The sequence below is a fragment of the Oncorhynchus kisutch genome, linkage group LG11, assembly GCF_002021735.2.
Source record: "Oncorhynchus kisutch isolate 150728-3 linkage group LG11, Okis_V2, whole genome shotgun sequence".
Lineage (NCBI taxonomy): Eukaryota > Metazoa > Chordata > Actinopteri > Salmoniformes > Salmonidae > Oncorhynchus > Oncorhynchus kisutch.
In genome coordinates this window covers 17,099,134-17,121,308 of record NC_034184.2, presented here as the reverse complement: position 1 = coordinate 17,121,308, position 22,175 = coordinate 17,099,134, and the positions used below count along the sequence as shown (strand labels likewise).

The 22,175-nt window shown below is 42.6% G+C and overlaps 1 protein-coding gene across 4 annotated transcripts in view; it reads right to left on the bottom strand.

Annotated features, from left to right (window-relative positions):
• LOC109899935 (protein HID1) overlaps nt 1-20,878 on the bottom strand; it is a 28,265-nt gene extending 7,387 nt beyond the window's left edge. The window contains exons 1-7 of one of the 4 annotated variants that reach the window (XR_004211582.1): nt 20,615-20,876; nt 18,184-18,333; nt 17,313-17,474; nt 4,680-4,796; nt 1,015-1,121; nt 616-732; nt 293-530 (exon numbers count right to left, since the gene is read on the bottom strand). Coding sequence is in view for 3 of the 4 variants with exons in the window: in XM_031835385.1 (XP_031691245.1) it covers nt 293-530; nt 616-732; nt 1,015-1,121; nt 4,680-4,796; nt 17,313-17,474; nt 18,184-18,333; nt 20,615-20,680 (957 nt within the window). In the remaining variant the exon portion in view is untranslated. Of the gene's footprint in view, nt 1-292; nt 531-615; nt 733-1,014; nt 1,122-4,679; nt 4,797-17,312; nt 17,475-18,183; nt 18,334-20,614 lie in introns of all 4 variants that reach the window. The other 3 variants (XM_031835385.1, XM_020495590.2, XM_020495591.2) reach the window with 3 other exon arrangements.
• Nucleotides 20,879-22,175: the final 1,297 nt, after the last annotated feature.

The following is a 22,175-nucleotide window of genomic DNA, read 5'->3' as shown; positions in this document are numbered from 1 at the left end:
GCCAGAGGCAAGCTGGAGCTACCACCATGTTGCTTATTCCTATCCAGTTCTCCACAAGTGGCTGAGATGTAAAGCAGGGGTGTCAAACTCATACCATAGAGGGCCTAGTCGCTGCTGGTTTTATTTTTTTCCTTTCAATTAAGACCTAGAAAAGTAGATGAGGGGAGTTCCTTACTAATTAGTGACTTTAAGTCATCAATCGTGTACAAGGGAGGAGTGAAAACCCACAGACACTCAGCCCTCCGTGGAAGGAGTTTGATGTCTGTTGGGGAAGCTATTCAGGTTCTCTTACCTCCTTGTCTTCCATCGCAGAGGCAGAGAGGGAGTGTAAGTGGTCCAGGTTGTGTTGAGCTGTGGCTGCAGCTGCCCCGGCCTCGTGCTCCAGAGTCACTATGAGGATCTGGACAGCATGCTCCACCAGCACCTCTCGGTAGTCAGAGAACATCAAGTAGTTGTAGGGGATACCGTACCCCACTGGGTCATAGGCGCACACCACGTTTAGGAGAGATGTGAAGAGAGGCAGGGCATGTCTGGGAGGGGGAGGAAGAAGTTAGGATGAGTGTAACACACACACACGCTTCAAACCAAATCAGTCATAAAGTGTGTGTGTGTTACCTGTTATCTGTAGAGCTGAAGAAGGTAACCCAGCGGTTGAGGATGTTGTTCTCAGCAGAGGGGGGCAGGTACATGGCGTCAGAGAAACAGGTCAGAAGCAGCTTCAGCAGCTCCGTCCTGACCAGGACAGTGGAGAGGAAGATGGACACATCTTGTAAATTCCAAATCAACCCCTTGCCCCTACCCTCTAGGCCAGAGGTAGGCACCTAGATTTAACCACGGGGCTGATTTAGTTTATCCCAGCAAACGGTCAGGTTTCAGAAAATAATTATAATAATATGTACATCGCGGAATTGTCGCCGTACTAATTATATCTATCCAATCCTCTCATATCTACACAAGTAGATCTAGGAATTCAGAGATGCCCTCTCTCCATCCTCCCTGGTGCTGTGATCTCACCTGTTGAGGTCGTGGATGTAGTCGAGAGGGGGTGACTGAGCGAACCCCACCCCTGCCTCCCAGATGTACTCACAACTGTCTATCGACTGCATGTCCTCCTCTGTGTCCTTGGAAACAAGAACACTGATGTGACCTTCAAACCTAATCAAGCAGGGTTTTTAAAAGTTTTTTCTTCTTCATGGAATCCTACAAAATTCGAATAAATGTTGTTACACTAATGTAGAACAATGATTGTTTGGTTTACTATAAAACATGGACGGACTGACTCAGTCGGGGTCTCAAGTTACTGTTGAGCATTATAATACAAAAGGAGCTATTTCAAAATATGGTTGTGCATCAGCAGTTTCTCTCTTGTTATGTCAGTCACTGACTGTCACTCAATTAGCCAATGTCAGTTTGAAAACTGTAAAGTTACTCTAGCGGCCAGCTATCTAAACTTTTTTTTTTAAATGGACCTTTATTTAACTAGGCAATAATAACAAATTCTTATTTTAAATGACCGCCTAGGAACAGTGGGTTAACTGCCTTGTTCAGGGTCAGAACGACAGATTTTTACCTTGCCAGCTCGGTGATTCAATCTTGCAACCTTTTGGTTACTGGTCCAACGCGCTAACCACTAGGCTACCTGTCGATTACTTGTAGTAATCATAGTTGAATAACTGTCCGGGGGACACAACAGATTTTTTTTAATCCACTCTCATTCAGATATCATAGTAAAAACTGCAAATATTTCTCTCTAGCCAATGGCAAAATGTGTAGAATTACAGCAAACTTCCTTTAAAACTGGACATTTTCTCAATACCCAACAACAAAATGTAGAATTGTAGGAAATAAACTCTAAAACTTCTCTCCACTGCCAAGAGGGGGGCCGCTGAAATGTTTTGCTTGCAAGGTGGGGGGGGGTTTGGGGCCCAACAAAATGTTGCTTATGGCCCCCCCAAAAGGATAGGGCTGGCTCTGACTACATGTGTGGGTACAGAGCTGGGTACGCAGACCTGCCGCTCATGTTGAGTTCCAATTTTTGATGGCTCCCATCCCCATCAAAGTTGCCCATCCCTACTTTATATACATCACTATTCCTGACCAGGAATATCAAACCGTTATTTCAGTTTGGTCAAAAGTAGTGCACTATATAGGGAATGGGGTGTCATTTGGGACACAACCTTTGTTCACACTTCTGTCCACCTTGTGATTTTACAAGTGGCCTGAGCTGAGCACTCATCTGACTTTGCCCACCTATTGTTCAACACCTCTGCAGAGAGAGATTTTAACTGCCTAGAAGGAGTGTCAGCAGCAGCCCCATTTTTAATCTTCATAGATTACTATAGTAAATTCAGTTGTGTAGGAACTCTGTCATGATATTATTCACTCTAATCAATAGTTAGACTCCAACCTTGGTAGTGATAGACGTGTGTGTGTGTCTGTGCATGTTCCTCAGGCAAGCAAATTAGCCTTTCCAAATAGTTAGCAGTCATTCAGCCTTAACTGCCTGTGTGTGACTGCCTGGATCCTTGAATCGATAGGGATACACAGAGTACACACAGCCCCTGGCTATTCTCCATCTCCACTCTGCTGTCCATTTTTTTCCTCACACCATCAAGTGCTCCACTGAGTGTGACATTTCCGTGTGCATGCACGTGTGTATGTTGAGTAGCTGTGAGTGAGTGGTCAACTGGAGGATAGGGAGGGTGGAGGGTGACCATTTTATTTTCACGGCCCTATCAAACACCATTGGGCCCTGTGTGGCCGGAAACAACAGCATAGAGGTGTTTGCACAGTGGATAAGGAGTGTCCACCACCCTCCTCCTCCTCAGCCCAGTTGACAAACATGGCCCAGGGTCACGCCTTACACTCAGGACTTGAGTCACTCATTAACCATGGCGCCTAGGTGCATTACACACAGCATGGAAGCACAACAGGGGTCTAATGGGACATTCTGTTCACTTTGGAACCAATATTAATTTGAGATTAATGCGAACGTCTGCATAATCTCGTTTTTGTGAGCAGATCTTGAGTTACAATTTTCCCCCACAAAATTAAATACAAACTTTAAATTAAACAGTTGGACGGACCCTATAGCCTTCTTAGACTCAACAACTCTGAAGCAATTATCAGCAGACAAAAAAATAAATCACTAAAAACAGATCACCCAAGAAGAAATATTCATGCAGAGAAAAGCACAAGGAATGGATGGCATTCCCATAGAATTCTATTCAACATTTTGGGACAAAGTAGCGCCTCTATTTACACAAATGACAGCACACGTCACACAATTCAGTACTTCCTAGTTCCATGTATCAAACCGTTATTTCAGTTTTATTAAAACCAGGAAAATCTGGAGAGTCTCTTACTGATTATAGACCCAAGTTTAAGTTTATTAAATTGTGTCAATAAAATAATAACAAAGCTTATAAGCAATAGAATGGCAAAAGTCTTACCAAATGTGATACATATCAAATGGTATTTATTCAAATTTGACACTGACAAACAAATACAATAAAATGTTCCAGTTTAATACAATACTCAAAAAACAAGCTATAGGTTTATCAATAATGGCTGTTGATATGGAAAAGACTCTTGTAAAAAAAGCTATAATATACACAAATAATACTGTACATTATCTGATTCAATTTCTTTAGAAAGGGTCAGGGTCACAAGACAGAGATGTCCCCTCTCCCCCTCCTGTTTGCACTGGCAATTGAACCAGACCCAAACATAACAGGTATCAGTAATGGTAAACATGAATATAAACTGAACTTATTCACAGATAACCTCCTGTGATACCTGACCAATATACTACAATCAAGATATAAAATTTACGTGGGGAAAAAAATATGGCAATAGGAAAATAAAAATAATAATTCAAGATCTGCAGCAATCCTTTAAATACTTAGGATGCTTACTAAGTGACAACAAACAACAAATATTTAAAGATAACTTTATTCCATTACTCAACAATATGAAAGCAGATTGAATTAAATAAACCTATTCAGAGTGGCATGGCCAATTACCTAACCGAAGACATTCTTTAAAAAAAATATACTCGGTCATAACAGACTTTATTTGGCCAATTAAAAATGTATTGAATAAAAAAGGAACGTTTTATATCTTTCTACGTCTGAAGGTGGTTTTAACCTTCCAGACGTGGGATTGTATGAACTAGCTACGCAAGGCTTTTTCTTAATAAATATAGTTAAATGCACTAGAAGAACAAATGGGTACAATTGAAGATGCGAATGCTCATCCCCAGAATACCTTCATAGTTTATAACAATACGGAAGAAAATGAAATGTATTCAACAAGAACCAATATCACAACATTATGGAACAATCCTTGGATAGCTTATCAGAATTCACTGATAAATTGGTCTACATGGAAAACTAAAGGCATAGAAACTGTAAATGACTTGGTAATAGGAAATAAAACATTTTCAATGACAGCTTTAAAAAGCCATTTTGGATTGACCAATGCAGACAAAATTCAATGGAAAGGCAAAACCCTCCCCTAACCCGGATGATGCTGGGCCAAATTGTGCCCCGCCCCATGGCTGTGACAGAGGCTGGACTCGAACCCAGAATCTCTAGTGGCACAGCGAGGCAGTGCCTTAGACCATTGCGCCACTCAGGAGGCCCCCTCTCATAGCGTTTCTGTATGAGGTTACTCACCGGGCCGGCTCTCTTGTGGCTCTGAACGGTGAAGTCTGGACAGAAGAGCAGGTCAGATACAGCCAGGAGGAGAGACTCAGCCAGGGGCCTCGCTCCATCATCATTATCTTCATCCTGCTAGGAGACAGACATCATCATCGTGCTCATCCTAGGACACAATGATCCTCCTTGCCTTCATCCTGCTAGGAGACAGACAATCATCCTGCTAGGACAAAATAATAATAATTATCATCCTGCTGAGAGACAGACATCATCATCATCATCATGCTCAACCTAGGACACAATCCTCCTCCTCATAACCTTTATCTTGCTAGGAAACAGACAAAGAGTTCGGCCACAGGAAAGAACACGTATTTTAGATACTAATAGTGCATGTATACAGTACCAGTCAAAAGTTTGGACACACCTACTCATTCCAGGGTTTTTTCTTAATTTTTACTATTTTCTACATTGTAGAATAATAGTGAAGACATCAAAACTATGAAATAACACATGGAATCATGTAGTAACAAAAAAGTGTTAAACAAATCAACATTTATTTCATTTGAGATTCTTCAAAGTAAATCAAATCAAATCAAAATCAAATCTAATTTATTTATATAGCCCTTCGTACTTCAGCTGATATCTCAAAGTGCTGTACAGAAACCCAGCCTAAAACCCCAAACAGCAAGCAATGCAGGTGTAGAAGCACGGTGGCTAGGAAAAACTCCCTAGAAAGGCCAAAACCTAGGAAGAAACCTAGAGAGGAACCAGGCTATGTGGGGTGGCCAGTCCTCTTCTGGCTGTGCCGGGTGGAGATTATAACAGAACATGGCCAAGATGTTCAAATGTTCATAAATGACCAGCATGGTCAAATAATAATAATCACAGGCAGAACAGTTGAAACTGGAGCAGCAGCACGGCCAGGTGGACTGGGGACAGCAAGGAGTCATCATGTCAGGTAGTCCTGAGGCATGGTCCTAGGGCTCAGGTCCTCTGAGAGAGAGAGAAAGAGAGAATTAGAGAGAGCATACTTAAATTCACACAGGACACTGAATAGGACAGGAGAAGTACTCCAGATATAAAAACTGACCCTAGCCCCCCGACACAAACTACTGCAGCATAAATACTGGAGGCTGAGACAGGAGGGGTCAGGAGACACTGTGGCCCCATCCAAGGACACCACGGACAGGGCCAAACAGGAAGGATATAACCTTAGCCACCCTTTGCCTTGATGACAGCTTTGCACACTCTTGGCATTCTCTCAACAAGCTTCATGAGTTGTAGCGATGAGACAAGACAGTAACTACTAACAATTGGATACCACGAAATTGGGGAGAAAAAGTTCATTTGTGGAATTAATGCTTTTGAGCCAATCAGTTGTGTTGTGACAAGGTAGGGGTGGACGACAGAAGATAGGGCTATCTGGTAAAAGACCAAGTCCATATTATAGCAAGAACAGCTGAAATAAGCGAAGAGAAACGACATTCCATCATTACTTTAAGACATGAGGTCAGTCAATTTGAAACATTTCAAGAACTTTGAAAGTTTCTTCAAGTGCAGTCACAAAAACCATCAAGTGCTATGATGAAACTGGCTCTCGTGAGAACCGCCACAGGAAAGGATGACCCAAACTTACCTCTGCTGCAGAGGATAAGTTCATTATCCCAAATAAATGCTTCACAGAGTTCAAGTAAGACACATCTCAACATCAACTGTTCAGAGGAGACTGCGTAAATCAGGCCTTCATGGTCGAACTGCTGCAAAGAAACCACGACTAAAGGTCACCAATAATAAGAAGAGACTTGCTTGGGCCAAGAAACATGAGAAATGGACAACAGACCGGTGAAAATCTGTCCTTTGGTCAGATGATTCCAAATTTTAGATTTTGGGTTCCAACCGTCATGGCTTTGTGAGATGCAGAGTAGGTGGAATGCAAGGTACACTTAACCAGCATGGCTACTACAGCATTCTGCAGCGATACCCCATCCCATCTGGTTTGCGCTTAGTGGGAATATCATTTGTTTTTCAACAGGACAATGACTCAACACCTCCAGACTGTGTAAGGGCTATTTGACCAAGAAGGAGAGTGATGGAGTGCTGCATCAGATGACCTGGCCTCCACAATCACCTGACCTCAACCCAATTGCGATGGTTTGAGATGAGTTGAACCGCAGAGTGAAGGAAAAGCAATCAACAAGTGCTTAGCACATGTGGGAATTCCTTCAAGACTGTTGGAAAAGCATTCCAGGTGAAGCTGGTTGAGAGAATGCCAAGAGTGTGCAAAGCTGCCATCAAGGCAAAGAGGGTTACTTTGAAAAATCTCAAATATAAAAATATATTTTGATCTGTTTAACACTTTTGGCTACTACATGATTCCATGTGTTATTTCTAAGTTTGACTTTCTTTACTATTATTTTACCATGTAGAAAATAGTAAAAACAAAAGAAAACCCTTTGAATGCGTAGGTGTCCAAACTTTTGACTGGTACTGTATCTTACATTGTAGTATAAAATGGGTTAAGGATTATCAATAACGAGCATGACAAAAACATATCAAACTCAATTGTGTTTCGAGACCATGGTACTACCCTTTCCAAATACTTAGCAGGTCTTCAGGCCACTTTCACCTTAACTGCCTGACTGTTTGTGACTGCCTGGGTCCTTGAAGCTATCGGGAAAAACATAGTACCCCAACCAGTTCAGTCTGTAGTAGAGAATGCCTCACCGATTGCTACAACCGTTCCGCATTCACACCGACTCCCATAAGAGTTTGGCATTCACCCATCCAGCCTCTCATTTTAATTAAAGGCTATCCAATACCTACCCAATTCAACCACTGGCCAGGAGGGAGGGATGGGGGAGAGCGACACAATAGGAACAGTGTTCAGGCAGGCTGAGATGCTCTACAGGCCAGGTTACAGGAGACCCAGCTGGTCCAACAATTAGCAGACATGGAGGGAGAAGGAAAGCCCCACCTCAAAAGAGTTCTCTGCCTGGGACAGTGACCTGACTCAACACCAGGTCCGTGTTCATAAGGCGAAAAACCCTGGAAGAAGATGGACTGTAACGGGGAGGTTCTACTAGGGCTATAGCGGTCACGACATTCCGTCAGCTGGTGAGAGTCAAGCAAATAACTGTGGGTCTCACGGTAATGGACATAAACACATTTAGCGTCTCCTGGCTTCCACAGGTAGCCTATAAGCCACTGATGCAGATCTTTGGAACATCTACTTTTTAAAAAAGTATAATAAATCCATGTAATATAGCCTACACCTTCACAATAAATCCATTATTTATTTTAAACAGGTTTAAAGGAGCATGATATGAGGAAAATATAGTCTATTTCAGAAGAACAGAATAGCATACTCTGATTTGACTTTATGTTAGGTCCTGATCTGGCTATGCCATATGGCTGTGGGCTACACTAGTTCCTTTAGCAGACCAGATTTGCTTAGAAATCTGTAGCATTATTGTATAGTATGAAGAAAACAATTGAACAAACGATGAGGGCGCAACATGATGCTATTATGTATTGAGCGGTTAACAAATAAATATGTATTCCTATATGCTTAATTTAGAGTTATTAATGTAACTTTAGTTCTACAAACATTGGGTTATATGTTTTGATTTTTAATACATTGTAAGGCTGTATGATGCGACGAATGATGATTTTAAAAAAGTTTATTGAAAAAGGCATGAGCTCTGCTTTGTTTTTTGCACACGCTGTACACACTACATCAGTTACTCATTTACAATTTGACAAGCACTAGATAATGCCTAGAATTTCAAGGAGGCATCCCCTTTGTTTGGCTGTAATGCACCCTAAAATAAATCCATGCCTTTTGTGGCCAGTGGCCTTTGTGCCCTTCTCCCTGAGTGTTGAGCAAGCCGAATCCCTTCTCACTCACATGGCTATCCATCATGTGATTGGGTCTTTCTCACAGGCTACAAGTGAAGAGAGCCACATCGGGGACGCAACTGCGTGCGACCTTGTCCAATTCTGAGGTGCATATTGAAGATATTGGAAGATCTGTCCACATTTACTTGTCGTCAGCCAACAAGAGGAGTAGGCTTAACGAACAGCAAAAATACATCTACTATCCTCCATAGTACGAAAGTCGACCTATTGTATTCTCTGCAAGAAATAAATATTCCAAACATAGTCTGGGACAATTGTGGGATGCAAAAGATCCCAAATTAATACAAGCACTAGCAACAACAAAAACCTTTTTACACAATGTGGCTGACGCATCAGATCAGAACGTTTAGTTTAAAACGTTGATAAACTATTAGGCCATTTCTTCACATTATAAGCGTAGTTACGACGGCTATAAGCGCAAATGTTCCATTAGCGGAAAACACCATTATCAAAAGTGACCGCAAATGCAATTATACATGTAATATTTTTATTAAAAAAGGTGCATTTTTATGGTGAAAATGATCTTCCCCAAACTTGAAACTCATGCGCTGATTATGTATGCAGGTTAGGCTCTACACTCCTTGCAAAGCAGATTAATTATTTGGCCACTTTAGTTGTGATACAAACCTTTTTAAAACATATAGCAGTCCCTCCAGGATTCCACGATCGCATTATTCAATGCAAAATCAACCAATCAGCGCATATTATGCAAGACCTCGCCATTTTGACCAATTCCCGCACTTTTAGAGCATAAAAGGGTCCAATCAAAGCGGGTTAGTAATTTTGACCAATTACTGCACTGTTACCGTGGAAAATGGCCCAATCAAACCACAAGTCAACAACGTTTTTTCCCCCCTGGCCTGTCAGCTTATTCACATGCGTAGAGGATGGGTGATTGTTGATGGCTGACAGGCAGTACAATGAACAGAAATCAATCTAATTTGCCAACAAAAATAACAGCTAACGACCGTGCAAAACAATTAAGTCACTTGGAATCCGCAAAGCATATGAGAATGTCAGAACAGTTCCCAAAGCAGAGGTAGATCACATTGACTGAAGTTAGGGAAGACTGTGGCAAGCCCTGAAAGCATCAAGGTGAGTGGCATTTTACTCAACTTTGACTCTGCTAACCTTGGATTTAATAGGGTGCTCAACACTGCTCTTCCCAGTCTGTCTATGGAGAGCACTGCTCAAAGCACTGAGTGCAATTTGTCAGCATTGCCGTATTAAACTCTAAAACTCTAAAATACGGATCACAAAAGCAAAATTCTGGATTTTTTTCAAATGGAATAATAATCAACCACAACTCTATTTTTTACGTATTCTGTTCTTTATCTCCCTTACGACCCTTTTCAGAAAAAAAATCACAATATCAAGAATTTTGACGACAACTTATTAGAAAGAAATATCAATCCTCAAATTGAAAGTGATTGATCAGCTTTTAATCTATTTGTTTTTTTTTAAGAGATGGAGAGAGAGTAGGAATGGGAGGTGCATCTCGTGTTGATAGCAAGCCCCAAGCCTGATGGAGAGGTGTGTGAGAGTGAATGTGAGTGAATTATGACAGAGCTGTTTGTTCAGGAAAATAAACAGAATTGAGCACTTTAGATGTTTCTAATTGTTTTTGTATTTTGTATTCTGCTTAAAATCGGCCTAAAACTGAGCACATATGACTTTATTGCTTTATATGAAATTAACGTGTAAAAAAACAAACATTGTATAGGCTAGGCTACATGGGGTGTGCGACTATGATTCGAAAAAGTCGCAAAAAAGGCATTATTTCTTATGCTGGGCATGATTCACAAGTGATAATATATCATTCATACTTGATAGGCCAATATTGTCACCCATCAGACTATTCTTGATTTAATCTTATCTTTACATATACTAAATAATATATGTGTGACATTTGTTTTGATTTAGAATGGACCATTATCATGCACCTGTATCGAAACAGGGGCAGCGGGAAAAATACATGTCATCTATGCACTTAAATAGCGAATGCTTTTCCCCATGGTTTATTTTCATGCCAGCCAGGTAGGCTATAATCCTGTGGTAAATATAACCAATGTGCTAAATATTAGGGAAGTTGAGAAATAAATATAGTAGGCCTAGCCTATAGAAAGCTGATGGCCTCTATTAAAAAGAACAGGATCCCATCACTCTGTTTTCTCCTGCAATTGCATAGCATATAGAAATGTTGCGCAACATGAGCTCATGGGCTCTCATGAAGTGTTTGATTAGAGTTTCGATACATTTGCATTGATGGTAGAGTGATTATAGGGACAATAGAGTGCTGAGTACCAGCAAGTTAGCAAGCAGCATCAGAGCTTGGAGAAGCCTAATTACTATGACTAAACGGTCATGTGGAATTTGACAGCCTTAATGACCGCCGGTGTGATGGTAATATGGTCATCGCAACAGCCCTAGGTACTACCTGATCTTGTCTAATAAGAAATGCACATTTTATTTTGCGTTACACAAAGATGTTAAACATTTTGCTACGGTGTGTCCAAATGAACACAACCCAGCTTGGGCTCATCCTACAATTTTTATTTTATTTTTTATTTCACCTTTATTTAACCAGGTAGGCTAGTTGAGAACAAGTTCTCATTTGCAACTGCGACCTGGCCAAGATAAAGCATAGCAGTGTGAGCATACAACAAAGAGTTACACATGGAGTAAACAATTAACAAGTCAATAACACAGTAGAAAACGAAGGGGGGGTCTATATACAATGTGTGCAAAAGGCATGAGGAGGTAGGCAAATAATTACAATTTTGCAGATTAACACTGGAGTGATAAAAGATCAGATGGTCATGTACAGGTAGAGATATTGGTGTGCAGAAGAGCAGAAAAGTAAATAAATAAAAACAGTACGGGGATGAGGTAGGTGAAAAGGGTGGGCTATTTACCAATAGACTATGTACAGCTGCAGCGATCGGTTAGCTGCTCAGATAGCTGATGTTTGAAGTTGGTGAGGGAGATAAAAGTCTCCAACTTCAGCGATTTTTGCAATTCGTTCCAGTCACAGGCAGCAGAGTACTGGAACGAAAGGCGGCCAAATGAGGTGTTGGCTTTAGGGATGATCAGTGAGATACACCTGCTGGAGCGCGTGCTACGGATGGGTGTTGCCATCGTGACCAGTGAGCTGAGATAAGGCGGAGCTTTACCTAGCATAGACTTGTAGATGACCTGGAGCCAGTGGGTCTGGCGACGAATATGTAGCGAGGGCCAGCCGACTAGAGCATACAAGTCGCAGTGGTGGGTAGTATAAGGTGCTTTAGTGACAAAACGGATGGCACTGTGATAGACTGCATCCAGTTTGCTGAGTAGAGTGTTGGAAGCCATTTTGTAGATGACATCGCCGAAGTCGAGGATCGGTAGGATAGTCAGTTTTACTAGGGTAAGCTTGGCGGCTTGAGTGAAGGAGGCTTTGTTGCGGAATAGAAAGCCGACTCTTGATTTGATTTTCGATTGGAGATGTTTGATATGAGTCTGGAAGGAGAGTTTGCAGTCTAGCCAGACACCTAGGTACTTATAGACGTCCACATATTCTAGGTCGGAACCATCCAGGGTGGTGATGCTAGTCGGGCATGCAGGTGCAGGCAGCGACCGGTTGAAAAGCATGCATTTGGTTTTACTAGCGTTTAAGAGCAGTTGGAGGCCACGGAAGGAGTGTTGTATATGGCATTGAAGCTTGTTTGGAGGTTAGATAGCACAGTGTCCAAAGACGGGCCGAAAGTATATAGAATGGTGTCGTCTGCGTAGAGGTGGATCAGGGAATCGCCCGCAGCAAGAGCAACATCATTGATATACACAGAGAAAAGAGTCGGCCCGAGAATTGAACCCTGTGGCACCCCCATAGAGACTGCCAGAGGACCGGACAGCATGCCCTCCGATTTGACACACTGAACTCTGTCTGCAAAGTAATTGGTGAACCAGGCAAGGCAGTCATCCGAAAAACCGAGGCTACTGAGTCTGCCGATAAGAATATGGTGATTGACAGAGTCGAAAGCCTTGGCGAGGTCGATGAAGACGGCTGCACAGTACTGTCTTTTATCGATGGCGGTTATGATGTCGTTTAGTACCTTGAGTGTGGCTGAGGTGCACCCATGACCGGCTCGGAAACCAGATTGCACAGCGGAGAAGGTACGGTGGGATTCGAGATGGTCAGTGACCTGTTTGTTGACTTGGCTTTCGAAGACCTTAGATAGGCAGGGCAGGATGGATATAGGTCTGTAACAGTTTGGGTCCAGGGTGTCTCCCCCTTTGAAGAGGGGGATGACTGCGGCAGCTTTCCAATCCTTGGGGATCTCAGACGAGATGAAAGAGAGGTTGAACAGGCTGGTAATAGGGGTTGCGACAATGGTGGCAGATAGTTTCAGAAATAGAGGGTCCAGATTGTCAAGCCCAGCTGATTTGTACGGGTCCAGGTTTTGCAGCTCTTTCAGAACATCTGCTATCTGGATTTGGGTAAAGGAGAACCTGGAGAGGCTTGGGCGAGGAGCTGCGGGGGGGGCGGAGCTGTTGGCCGAGGTTGAAGTAGCCAGGCGGAAGGCATGGCCAGCCGTTGAGAAATGCTTATTGAAGTTTTCGATAATCATGGATTTATCAGTGGTGACCGTGTTACCTAGCCTCAGTGCAGTGGGCAGCTGGGAGGAGGTGCTCTTGTTCTCCATGGACTTCACAGTGTCCCAGAACTTTTTGGAGTTGGAGCTACAGGATGCCAACTTCTGCCTGAAGAAGCTGGCCTTAGCTTTCCTGACTGACTGCGTGTATTGGTTCCGGACTTCCCTGAACAGTTGCATATCACGGGGACTATTCGATGCTATTGCAGTCCGCCACAGGATGTTTTTGTGCTGGTCGAGGGCAGTCAGGTCTGGGGTGAACCAAGGGCTGTATCTGTTCTTAGTTCTGCATTTTTTGAACGGAGCATGCTTATCTAAAATGGTGAGGAAGTTACTTTTAAAGAATGACCAGGCATCTTCAACTGACGGGATGAGGTCAATGTCCTTCCAGGATACCCGGGCCAGGTCGATTAGAAAGGCCTGCTCACAGAAGTGTTTTAGGGAGCGTTTGACAGTGATGAGGGGTGGTCGTTTGACTGCGGCTCCGTAGCGGATACAGGCAATGAGGCAGTGATCGCTGAGATCCTGGTTGAAGACAGCGGAGGTGTATTTGGAGGGCCAGTTGGTCAGGATGACGTCTATGAGGGTGCCCTTGTTTACAGAGTTAGGGTTGTACCTGGTGGGTTCCTTGATGATTTGTGTGAGATTGAGGGCATCTAGCTTAGATTGTAGGACTGGCGGGGTGTTAAGCATATCCCAGTTTAGGTCACCTAACAGAACAAACTCTGAAGCTAGATGGGGGGCGATCAATTCACAAATGGTGTCCAGGGCACAGCTGGGAGCTGAGGGGGGTCGGTAGCAGGCGGCAACCGTGAGAGACTTATTTCTGGAGAGAGTAATTTTCAAAATTAGTAGTTCGAACTGTTTGGGTATGGACCTGGAAAGTATGACATTACTTTGCAGGCCATCTCTGCAGTAAACTGCAACTCCTCCCCCTTTGGCAGTTCTATCTTGACGGAAGATGTTATAGTTGGGTATGGAAATCTCTGAATTTTTGGTGGCCTTCCTGAGCCAGGATTCAGACACAGCAAGGACATCAGGGTTAGCAGAGTGTGCTAAAGCAGTGAGTAAGACAAACTTAGGGAGGAGGCTTCTGATGTTGACATGCATGAAACCAAGGCTTTTTCGAACACAGAAGTCAACAAATGAGGGTGCCTGGGGACATGCAGGGCCTGGGTTTACCTCCACATCACCCGCGGAACAGAGAAGGAGAAGTATGAGGGTGCGGCTAAAGGCTATCAAAACTGGTCGCCTAGAGCGTTGGGGACAGAGAATAAGAGGAGCAGGTTTCTGGGCATGGTAGAATATATTCAGGGCATAATGCGCAGACAGGGGTATGGTGGGGTGCGGGTACAGCGGAGGTAAGCCCAGGCACTGGGTGATGATGAGAGAGGTTGTATCTCTGGACATGCTGGTAGTAATGGGTGAGGTCACCGCATGTGTGGGAGGTGGGACAAAGGAGTTATCAGGGGTATGAAGAGTGGAACTAGGGGCTCCATTGTGAACTAAAACAATGATAACTAACCTGAACAACAGTATACAAGGCATATTGACATTTGAGAGAGACATACAGCGAGGCATACAGTAATCACAGGTGTTGAATTGGGAAAGCTAGCTAAAACAGTAGGTGAGACAACAGCTAATCAGCTAGCACAACAACAGCAGGTAAAATGGCGTAGACTAGGCAACGGGGCCAACAGATAAAACAAACAAGCAGAATGGAGTACCGTGATTTATGGACAGTCCAGCGTGCATCAGCTATGTAGCCAAGAGATCAGTGCTGGCTGGTCAGAGCTTTGAAAACTTGAATACATGCAGTTTCCACCAGACAGCACAGCAGCGGCTGCAGTAGTGGGGGACAGTCAGTATGAGAGTGGGGCGCTCACTCACAAATTCAAGAAGAAAATATGTTCCTTAGAAAACTGAAAAGGGAGCTGAGTCTTGGGAAGAATTTTCTTCCTCTGTCTGTCTGTCTATTCTCCAAGCCCACAGTGCATGTTTCGTGCAAAATCACCAGCATCCTTTTCACCATAAGACAAACCTATTCTATCCAATGATCTGTAACAAGTAGGGGAGAGTGGGGTAAGTTGAGCCAAATGGTTAGTTGTTTCTAGGAAACCATACACATGGCTCTCGACCTTTGCCTCTCCCAAGTCTGTAGGGGAGTTGCAGCGATGGGACAAGACTGTAACTACCAATTGGAGATCACGAAATGGGGAGAAAAAGGGGTACAAATAAGTCTGTTTATGCATAATATGTCATGCATATGAACTCAAGATTTGTATTGTTACAGAGCAGACATCATTAAGCCTCTTGTATTCCAATATAAAACAAGTAGGGGTCTAGCACCCCTCGAAGTTCTTGTGATCTTTCAGAGTTACTCCACCTCAAGAACACTATTTGGCGAAAGGCTCGGCACACGCATACCCAGGCTAACTGGCTGTTGTTCAGGAGAAATAAGTGCACTCAGGCTATCTAGAAAACCAAAGTTACAGTAGATACCTCAATTTCTTAATGCACCCATCCCGTTAGCGGGATCATTTTAGTCAACATCTGCTGAATTGCAGAGCGCCAAATTCAAATTTTCATGAAATCACAAGTGCAATATAGCAAAACACAGCTTAGCTTGTTGTTAATCCACCTGGCATTTCAAAAAAGCTTTTCGGCGAAAGCTATGCAAGCATTTATGTGAAGATAGCTCTCAGTAGACAAAACATTACAAACAGCTAGCAGCAAAGTAGATTGGTCACGAAAGTCAGAAAAGCAATAAAATGAATTGCTTACCTTTGATGATCTTCGGATGTTTGCACTCACAAGACTCCCAGTTACACAATACATTTTCCTTTTGTTCCATAAAGACTCTTTAAATCCAAAAACCTCCATTTGGTTGGCGTATTATGGTCAGAAATCCACAGGCGCGAGCCGTCACGACGGGGCAGACGAAAATTCCAAATAGTATCCGTAAAGTTCGTAGAACCATGTCAAACGTTTTTTATAATCAATCCTCAGGTTGTTTTTACAATAAATAATCGATAATATTTCAACTGGACCGTAGCTTTTTCAATAGGAGTGAGAGAAAATGTCAGCTCCATGCTGCTCACGCATGCAAAACTCTGCTGGCACCCAGCCATCCAATGACGCGATGTGATCTTTCTCGCTAATTTTTCAGAATAAAAGCCTGAAACTATGTCTAAAGACTTCACACCATGTGGAAGCTATAGGAAAAGGAATCTGGTTGATATCCCTTTAAATGGGAGGGAAGGCATGCAATGGAACAGAGAGGTTTCAGGAAAAACAGCACTTCCTGGTTGGATTTACCTCAGGTATTCACCTGCAATACCAGTTCTGTTATACTCACACACAATATTTTGACAGTTTTGGAAACTTTAGAGTGTTTTCTATCCTAATCTGACAATTATATGCATATTCTAGATTCTGGGCCTGAGAAATAGGCAGTTTCATTTGGGTACGTTTTTCATCCAAACATCAAAATACTGCCCCCTACACTCAAGAGGTTAAGGAGTTCTCTCTCTGTGGGTCGAACCCCAAGAAGTTCTGGAAAACAATGAAAGACCTGGAGAATAAACCCTCCTCCTCACAGCTGCCCATGTCCCTTAATGCTGATGATGTGGTTGTTACTGACAAGGAGCGTATGGCTGAGCCACTTCATTAATTTGACTCAGCCATGCCTCCTTGCCCGTCCAACACTTCCTCATCTCCCAGCCCTTCTAATGCAACTAGCCCAATGCTCCTTCCTCTTTCTCCCTTGCCCTTCTCCCGCCACACAGCTTCTCCCTGCAAGTGGTCACTGAGTCTGAGGTGCTAAAGACAAGTGGAGAGCGAGACTGGCATCCTTGGCAGCATGCGATAGAGAATGCATCCCTCTTAATTCCCAAATAATAAAGAAACACCGAAGTGAGTCTCACCTAATTAAAATGACCCTGACCACTGATAAACTGATATGCAAATTGCATATATAATGAAATCACAACTTCAAAGGGTTACATGTCCAATGGGCTAGGATAGCACAGAACACTTCTGGGACACAGCATTTTTTATCTATATTGGATGGTGCCGTTGATGAGTAGTACAGTATTCTCACCCGAGCTCCAGGCACGTTAGACCAGAAGAACCCTCTCCAGTCTGCATCCTCAAAGATGTATGGTAGAATACGTGTGAGCAGACGGGTGCAGTTCAGGACTATCTGTCTTTCCTTCTCTGAGGGACAACCAGATTCAGCCGCCTGGACTAGCTTCTCCACCGCCTGGAATGAACACATGAACATGTACAGTTAGTCAAATACAACACACCCTCTCACACACTGTTTCATTTCTTGCTTATGTAAGCGTTTCCATTTGAGGGCTTATACAGTAGACCCTTGAGGCTCAACACAGGCATACAATTCCATTTACAATGGTGTTTGCTGCAACAAACACTAGCATTCCTTTAACACCATATGTATCCAAGGTACCCAATAGAATCTGCTTAAATACAGAAAAGGATGAAACACACAATTTAAAAACAACTAGAGACATATTGGAAGCAAACCCAGGTGGAACACCTGCCGGATACTGCAGTACAGCAGCACTTAACACACTCAGAATACACCTGTTACTAGGGCCGGGACAATGCAAGTATTGCAATACTCATTAGTATCGTGGCAAGGAAACAAAACACGAGGCGGATTGAACTTATTTAGGAAAACGGCCCTAATGTTGGAAACAAACATCATTATGTTGTCATCCTGAGTCCCATTTATTTATCTTCCAAGCTATAGCACACCATATTTTACATACAGCAGGTTTTTAAATAACCAAAGAGTGGTCTGGTTCGTGTTCTGATTTTTGCCATAGAATTTACTGTTACTGTATACCGTCTTGCATTCCTATTACACCAATTGTATCCAAGGTAGAAAAAATAAAGGTTAAATACACATACACACAGAGGATGTACTGTATCCTACCCTACATTACCTTGTAGCAGAGGGTTGCTAGATTGGAGGGAGATTCCTCCCTGACAGCTCGTATCTCCGCTGCCGGCACCAGAGCGAACACATCCTGGACGGTCGTGGCAGTATCCGCCCAGAACTGGTCCCAGAAAGCATCGTCTGTAGTCTCCACAGGCTGGGGGAGATGAGGCAACAAACAGGGATTAGATATATTCCCCATCCCAAAACCCTATCTGATGAAGGCTCTGTAGCCAAAATATTAGTCAAATAAATCCACAGCAAGAAAAATAAATGAGTGCAACTTTTTCTTTCGTCTGTTCTGTAGACATTTCCCTTGAAAATAAAGGAGAGCCACACACTCTAGGAGCTCAGATGCAAAAAACTTAATGACCAACGTTTCGACAGCCAAGCTGTCTTCATCAGGGTATAATCACAAACACTGCGGAATGACTCGTTTTTATAGTGTCACAGGTGTCTGTGATCATGGCCAAGTGTGGCCTAATATCATTGGTTAATTCTCAAATATTCAAATAGCATACAAACAGCATACAAAAAAACAAATAGATAGCATACGATCATAGATTCATTTTAGACTACTTAAGCTTATAAACAATTACAATGGCAAAGTCACAATAATCACAAGAATGGCTTCAGATCAAAGTCTACGTTGAGACCGAAGGGAGCAAGGGTCTTTAAATTAAAGATCCAGGCAGCCTCTCATTTTAACAATAAATTATCAAGGTCACCCCCTCTCCTAGGGAGGATGTTCAATGCCAATATAACGCAGAGATGAAATTGAGTGGTTTGCTTCCAAAAAGTGGGCCACAACTGGGCAAGTCGAGTTTTTGCACCTAGTGGTGCTACGATGCTCTGAGATACGTACATTGAATTCTGTAGACATTTCCCACCATGTGAGCATGGTAAAAAGAGCCTCCTCAGTCTGCACACTGCAGTCTATGCTCCCATGTGGTGGTAATGGTGACAGCGTTGCGACCACAAATTCAGGTCTTCGTATCCTTTATATTCCCCATGATGGCCAGTAGCTAGCAATGCACTGTTGCAGTCTGACGCTCTGACCAGAACAGTGAGTCAGAGGAAACGATCTCCATTCTGCACACCATCGCACAGATAGAACCAGACGTCACTCCACTCTCAGACACACAGAGCCAGGCCCCATCTAAACCCAGTCCCAGACGTCACTCCACTCTACATCATGTGAGTGTGCTCTCATTGATGAGCACAGACGGTTGGGATGCTGCCATTTCCCTTCTCTATTAACTCATACATTATTAATTCAGAAACCTGCTTGGCTGTAGCCTTCAGGAGCAGAGCAGATAAATATAAACATAATAAACTTAGTCATGGACTAAAAATCACTTTTGATGGAGATTCTTCATTGAGCATTGCTTTTTAGTCCAGGACTAAGATCTGTGCCCAGGAAACCATCCAATTTTTTATTTTACCTATATTTAACTAGGCAGGTCAGTGAAGAACACATTCTTATTTTCAATGACAGCCTAGGAACAGTGGGTTAACTGCCTTGTTCAGGGTCAGAACAACAGATTTTTAACTTGTCAGCTCGGGGATTTGATCTTGCAACCTTTCGGCTACTAGTACAACGCTCTAACCACTAGACTACCTGCCGCCCCAATGAAGAACACATATGATGAAATGTAATTTTGTTTTGTTGTACAGACAATATATTCAGCTACTTGTTTTGCCTTGATGACGGAGTAAATGTCACCTAAACAGTGCACTTTAGACTAATGCTTATTCAACTAACTTGAATGTCTTTCATCCCACCTTAAATCAGCCACATTGCCTGAGTGTTATGATTCATTCAACAACCATGTCATCATAAATGTAGCTGGAAATGGTTTCTAGGCTACCTTCATTCTATCTTCTTTTTTTTAAATCAAGGAAGAATAAAGCAGGAAAATGATTGATTCATATTCACATCTCATCATAGCTCTGTGAATAGGATACACCTTAGAACGACTGTCTGCACCTGATATGAGGCTCTTGGTTGTGTTTATTATAACTACAGAAGTATGAATACAATGTTACATTTGATTACAACATAGATACATTGTTGCCGATATTATGAGTCCACTATTTGATGACACAAATTCGCAGTATTTATAACAGTACCCTACAATTAAATCGAATTGTCAGTTTATAGCCAATAACAAAATATAATTATCCTAGTCCTACATTTTAATTAAAAGTTTACATTTAATCAGTAAACTCTGCTTTTGGACTGATGGTAACTACTACTGTATTTCTCTAGCACGCAATCATCCATGTCACTCATCCATGTGTGTCAAATACAACTTGTAGGCAGACTACCATCTGGCCCACTTGAATTGCTATTTTTATCTTGAAAAACAGAACTGTTCATAAATATTTAAATGCTGCATTGGCCTATACAAAAGAGCGTTATTATGTTAACAAACCTGTGTTTTGGTTGTTAGTCGTATCACAGCTTTCCTGAAGTTGAGTTTGGAGTCAGCGTTACCCATGTTGTACTAGGCAGCCACCTGTTTGCTTCGCCTGAAGCGCCTGAATACTGATTCGTCCGTCGGTCGCTCGTGCGTCGTCTTCCTCGTGGATAGTCTCCCTCATCCGTCACATCCTCCTCCAGTTGTCCTGAGCCTTCGCGACGCACAGTCTGGAGGAATTGAACTAAGCAGAATCCAGGCATGGCGACTTCCGGGATAAAAATGTACATATTTGTTTTAGTTCACATCTTTAATGTGAATTGACTGACGTAATTCCTTGACAATTTACCTAAACACCTGATGAATCAGCTCATCTACAGCCAGCAACCTGTAACAGCATGTACGAATAACAGGCCTACGAATTATACATTATAAATAATTAATTAGATGTGGTTTACCTTTCCTCTATAACAACACTGCACAATGTAGACTAATTATTATCAATACATTTTGATAGACTGATACTTAAAATACAAACTTATATTTAATATGATGCAGTCAATAGTTTATGTGGTTGCTGGTTAGCTGTGTTTTATGCTGGTTAGCTGTGTTTTATTCCTTCTCATAATGGCTTTGCTTATTAGTAGTACAACAGGGACTCTCAGTGGCATCCACAGGTACAATTGTAAAATGCATGAGGTGCCCATTTATTCAGAGAACTATCAACCCTGCCCTGTGGCTACGGGAAATTATTTTGTGGCGAGGGTGCTGTCCATGGGTGGGGGGTTTGATTTTCCCTATCAAAGAAGATCAGGTACATCAAGCTCAATCAAGCTCTTTGCCACCGAAAATGCAACAAAAACAAATCAAGTATATCTTCATCACATGTACTCAGAGCTTATCACTCTCTTGTTTTTCATTCGTTACTGTTTCTAGGTGACTTCTGCTTTCCCTGTGACACCTCTGTGCCCTCACTGTCTGTTAGAACCCATATTCTGCCTATGCGCAGATGATTATGGTGGCAAATACTGTGAGTTAGGTAAGGAACTATCTAAATTCAGGGGCGCAACTTTCACTGGGGACGGTAAAGAGGGATGGAGGGGGGGGGCAATTTTTGTCCGCAATGATCTCTGTCAGGATCGTAGGTCCCGCAGACATCCCACTATGCTCATCATGTTTTAGCGGAATCAGATGGTGACAGGGGTCCCAGCAGGGCCAGACAGCCAGGTAAGACCAGTCTATGGAGTTCAGGTGAATTTTGCAGTGTATTCAATGAATGATACAGGGTTTAATCCTGAATTGATGAGTAGACCAACAGTACCGCAGTTTAAACTTAAAGCTACAGTCTGGGATCTGGGAATAATGGTAATTTCAGTTATTGAACCATTGATTATATTATTGCATAATCAAATCAAATGTATTTATATAGCCCTTCTTACATCAGCTGATATTTCAAAGTGCTGTACAGAAACCCAGCCTAAAACCCCAAACAGCAAGCAATGCAGGTGTATAAGCACCTGAACCACCTATATAATGTATAAATGTACACCAAGGTAATTCTTTGTCATGCCTAAAT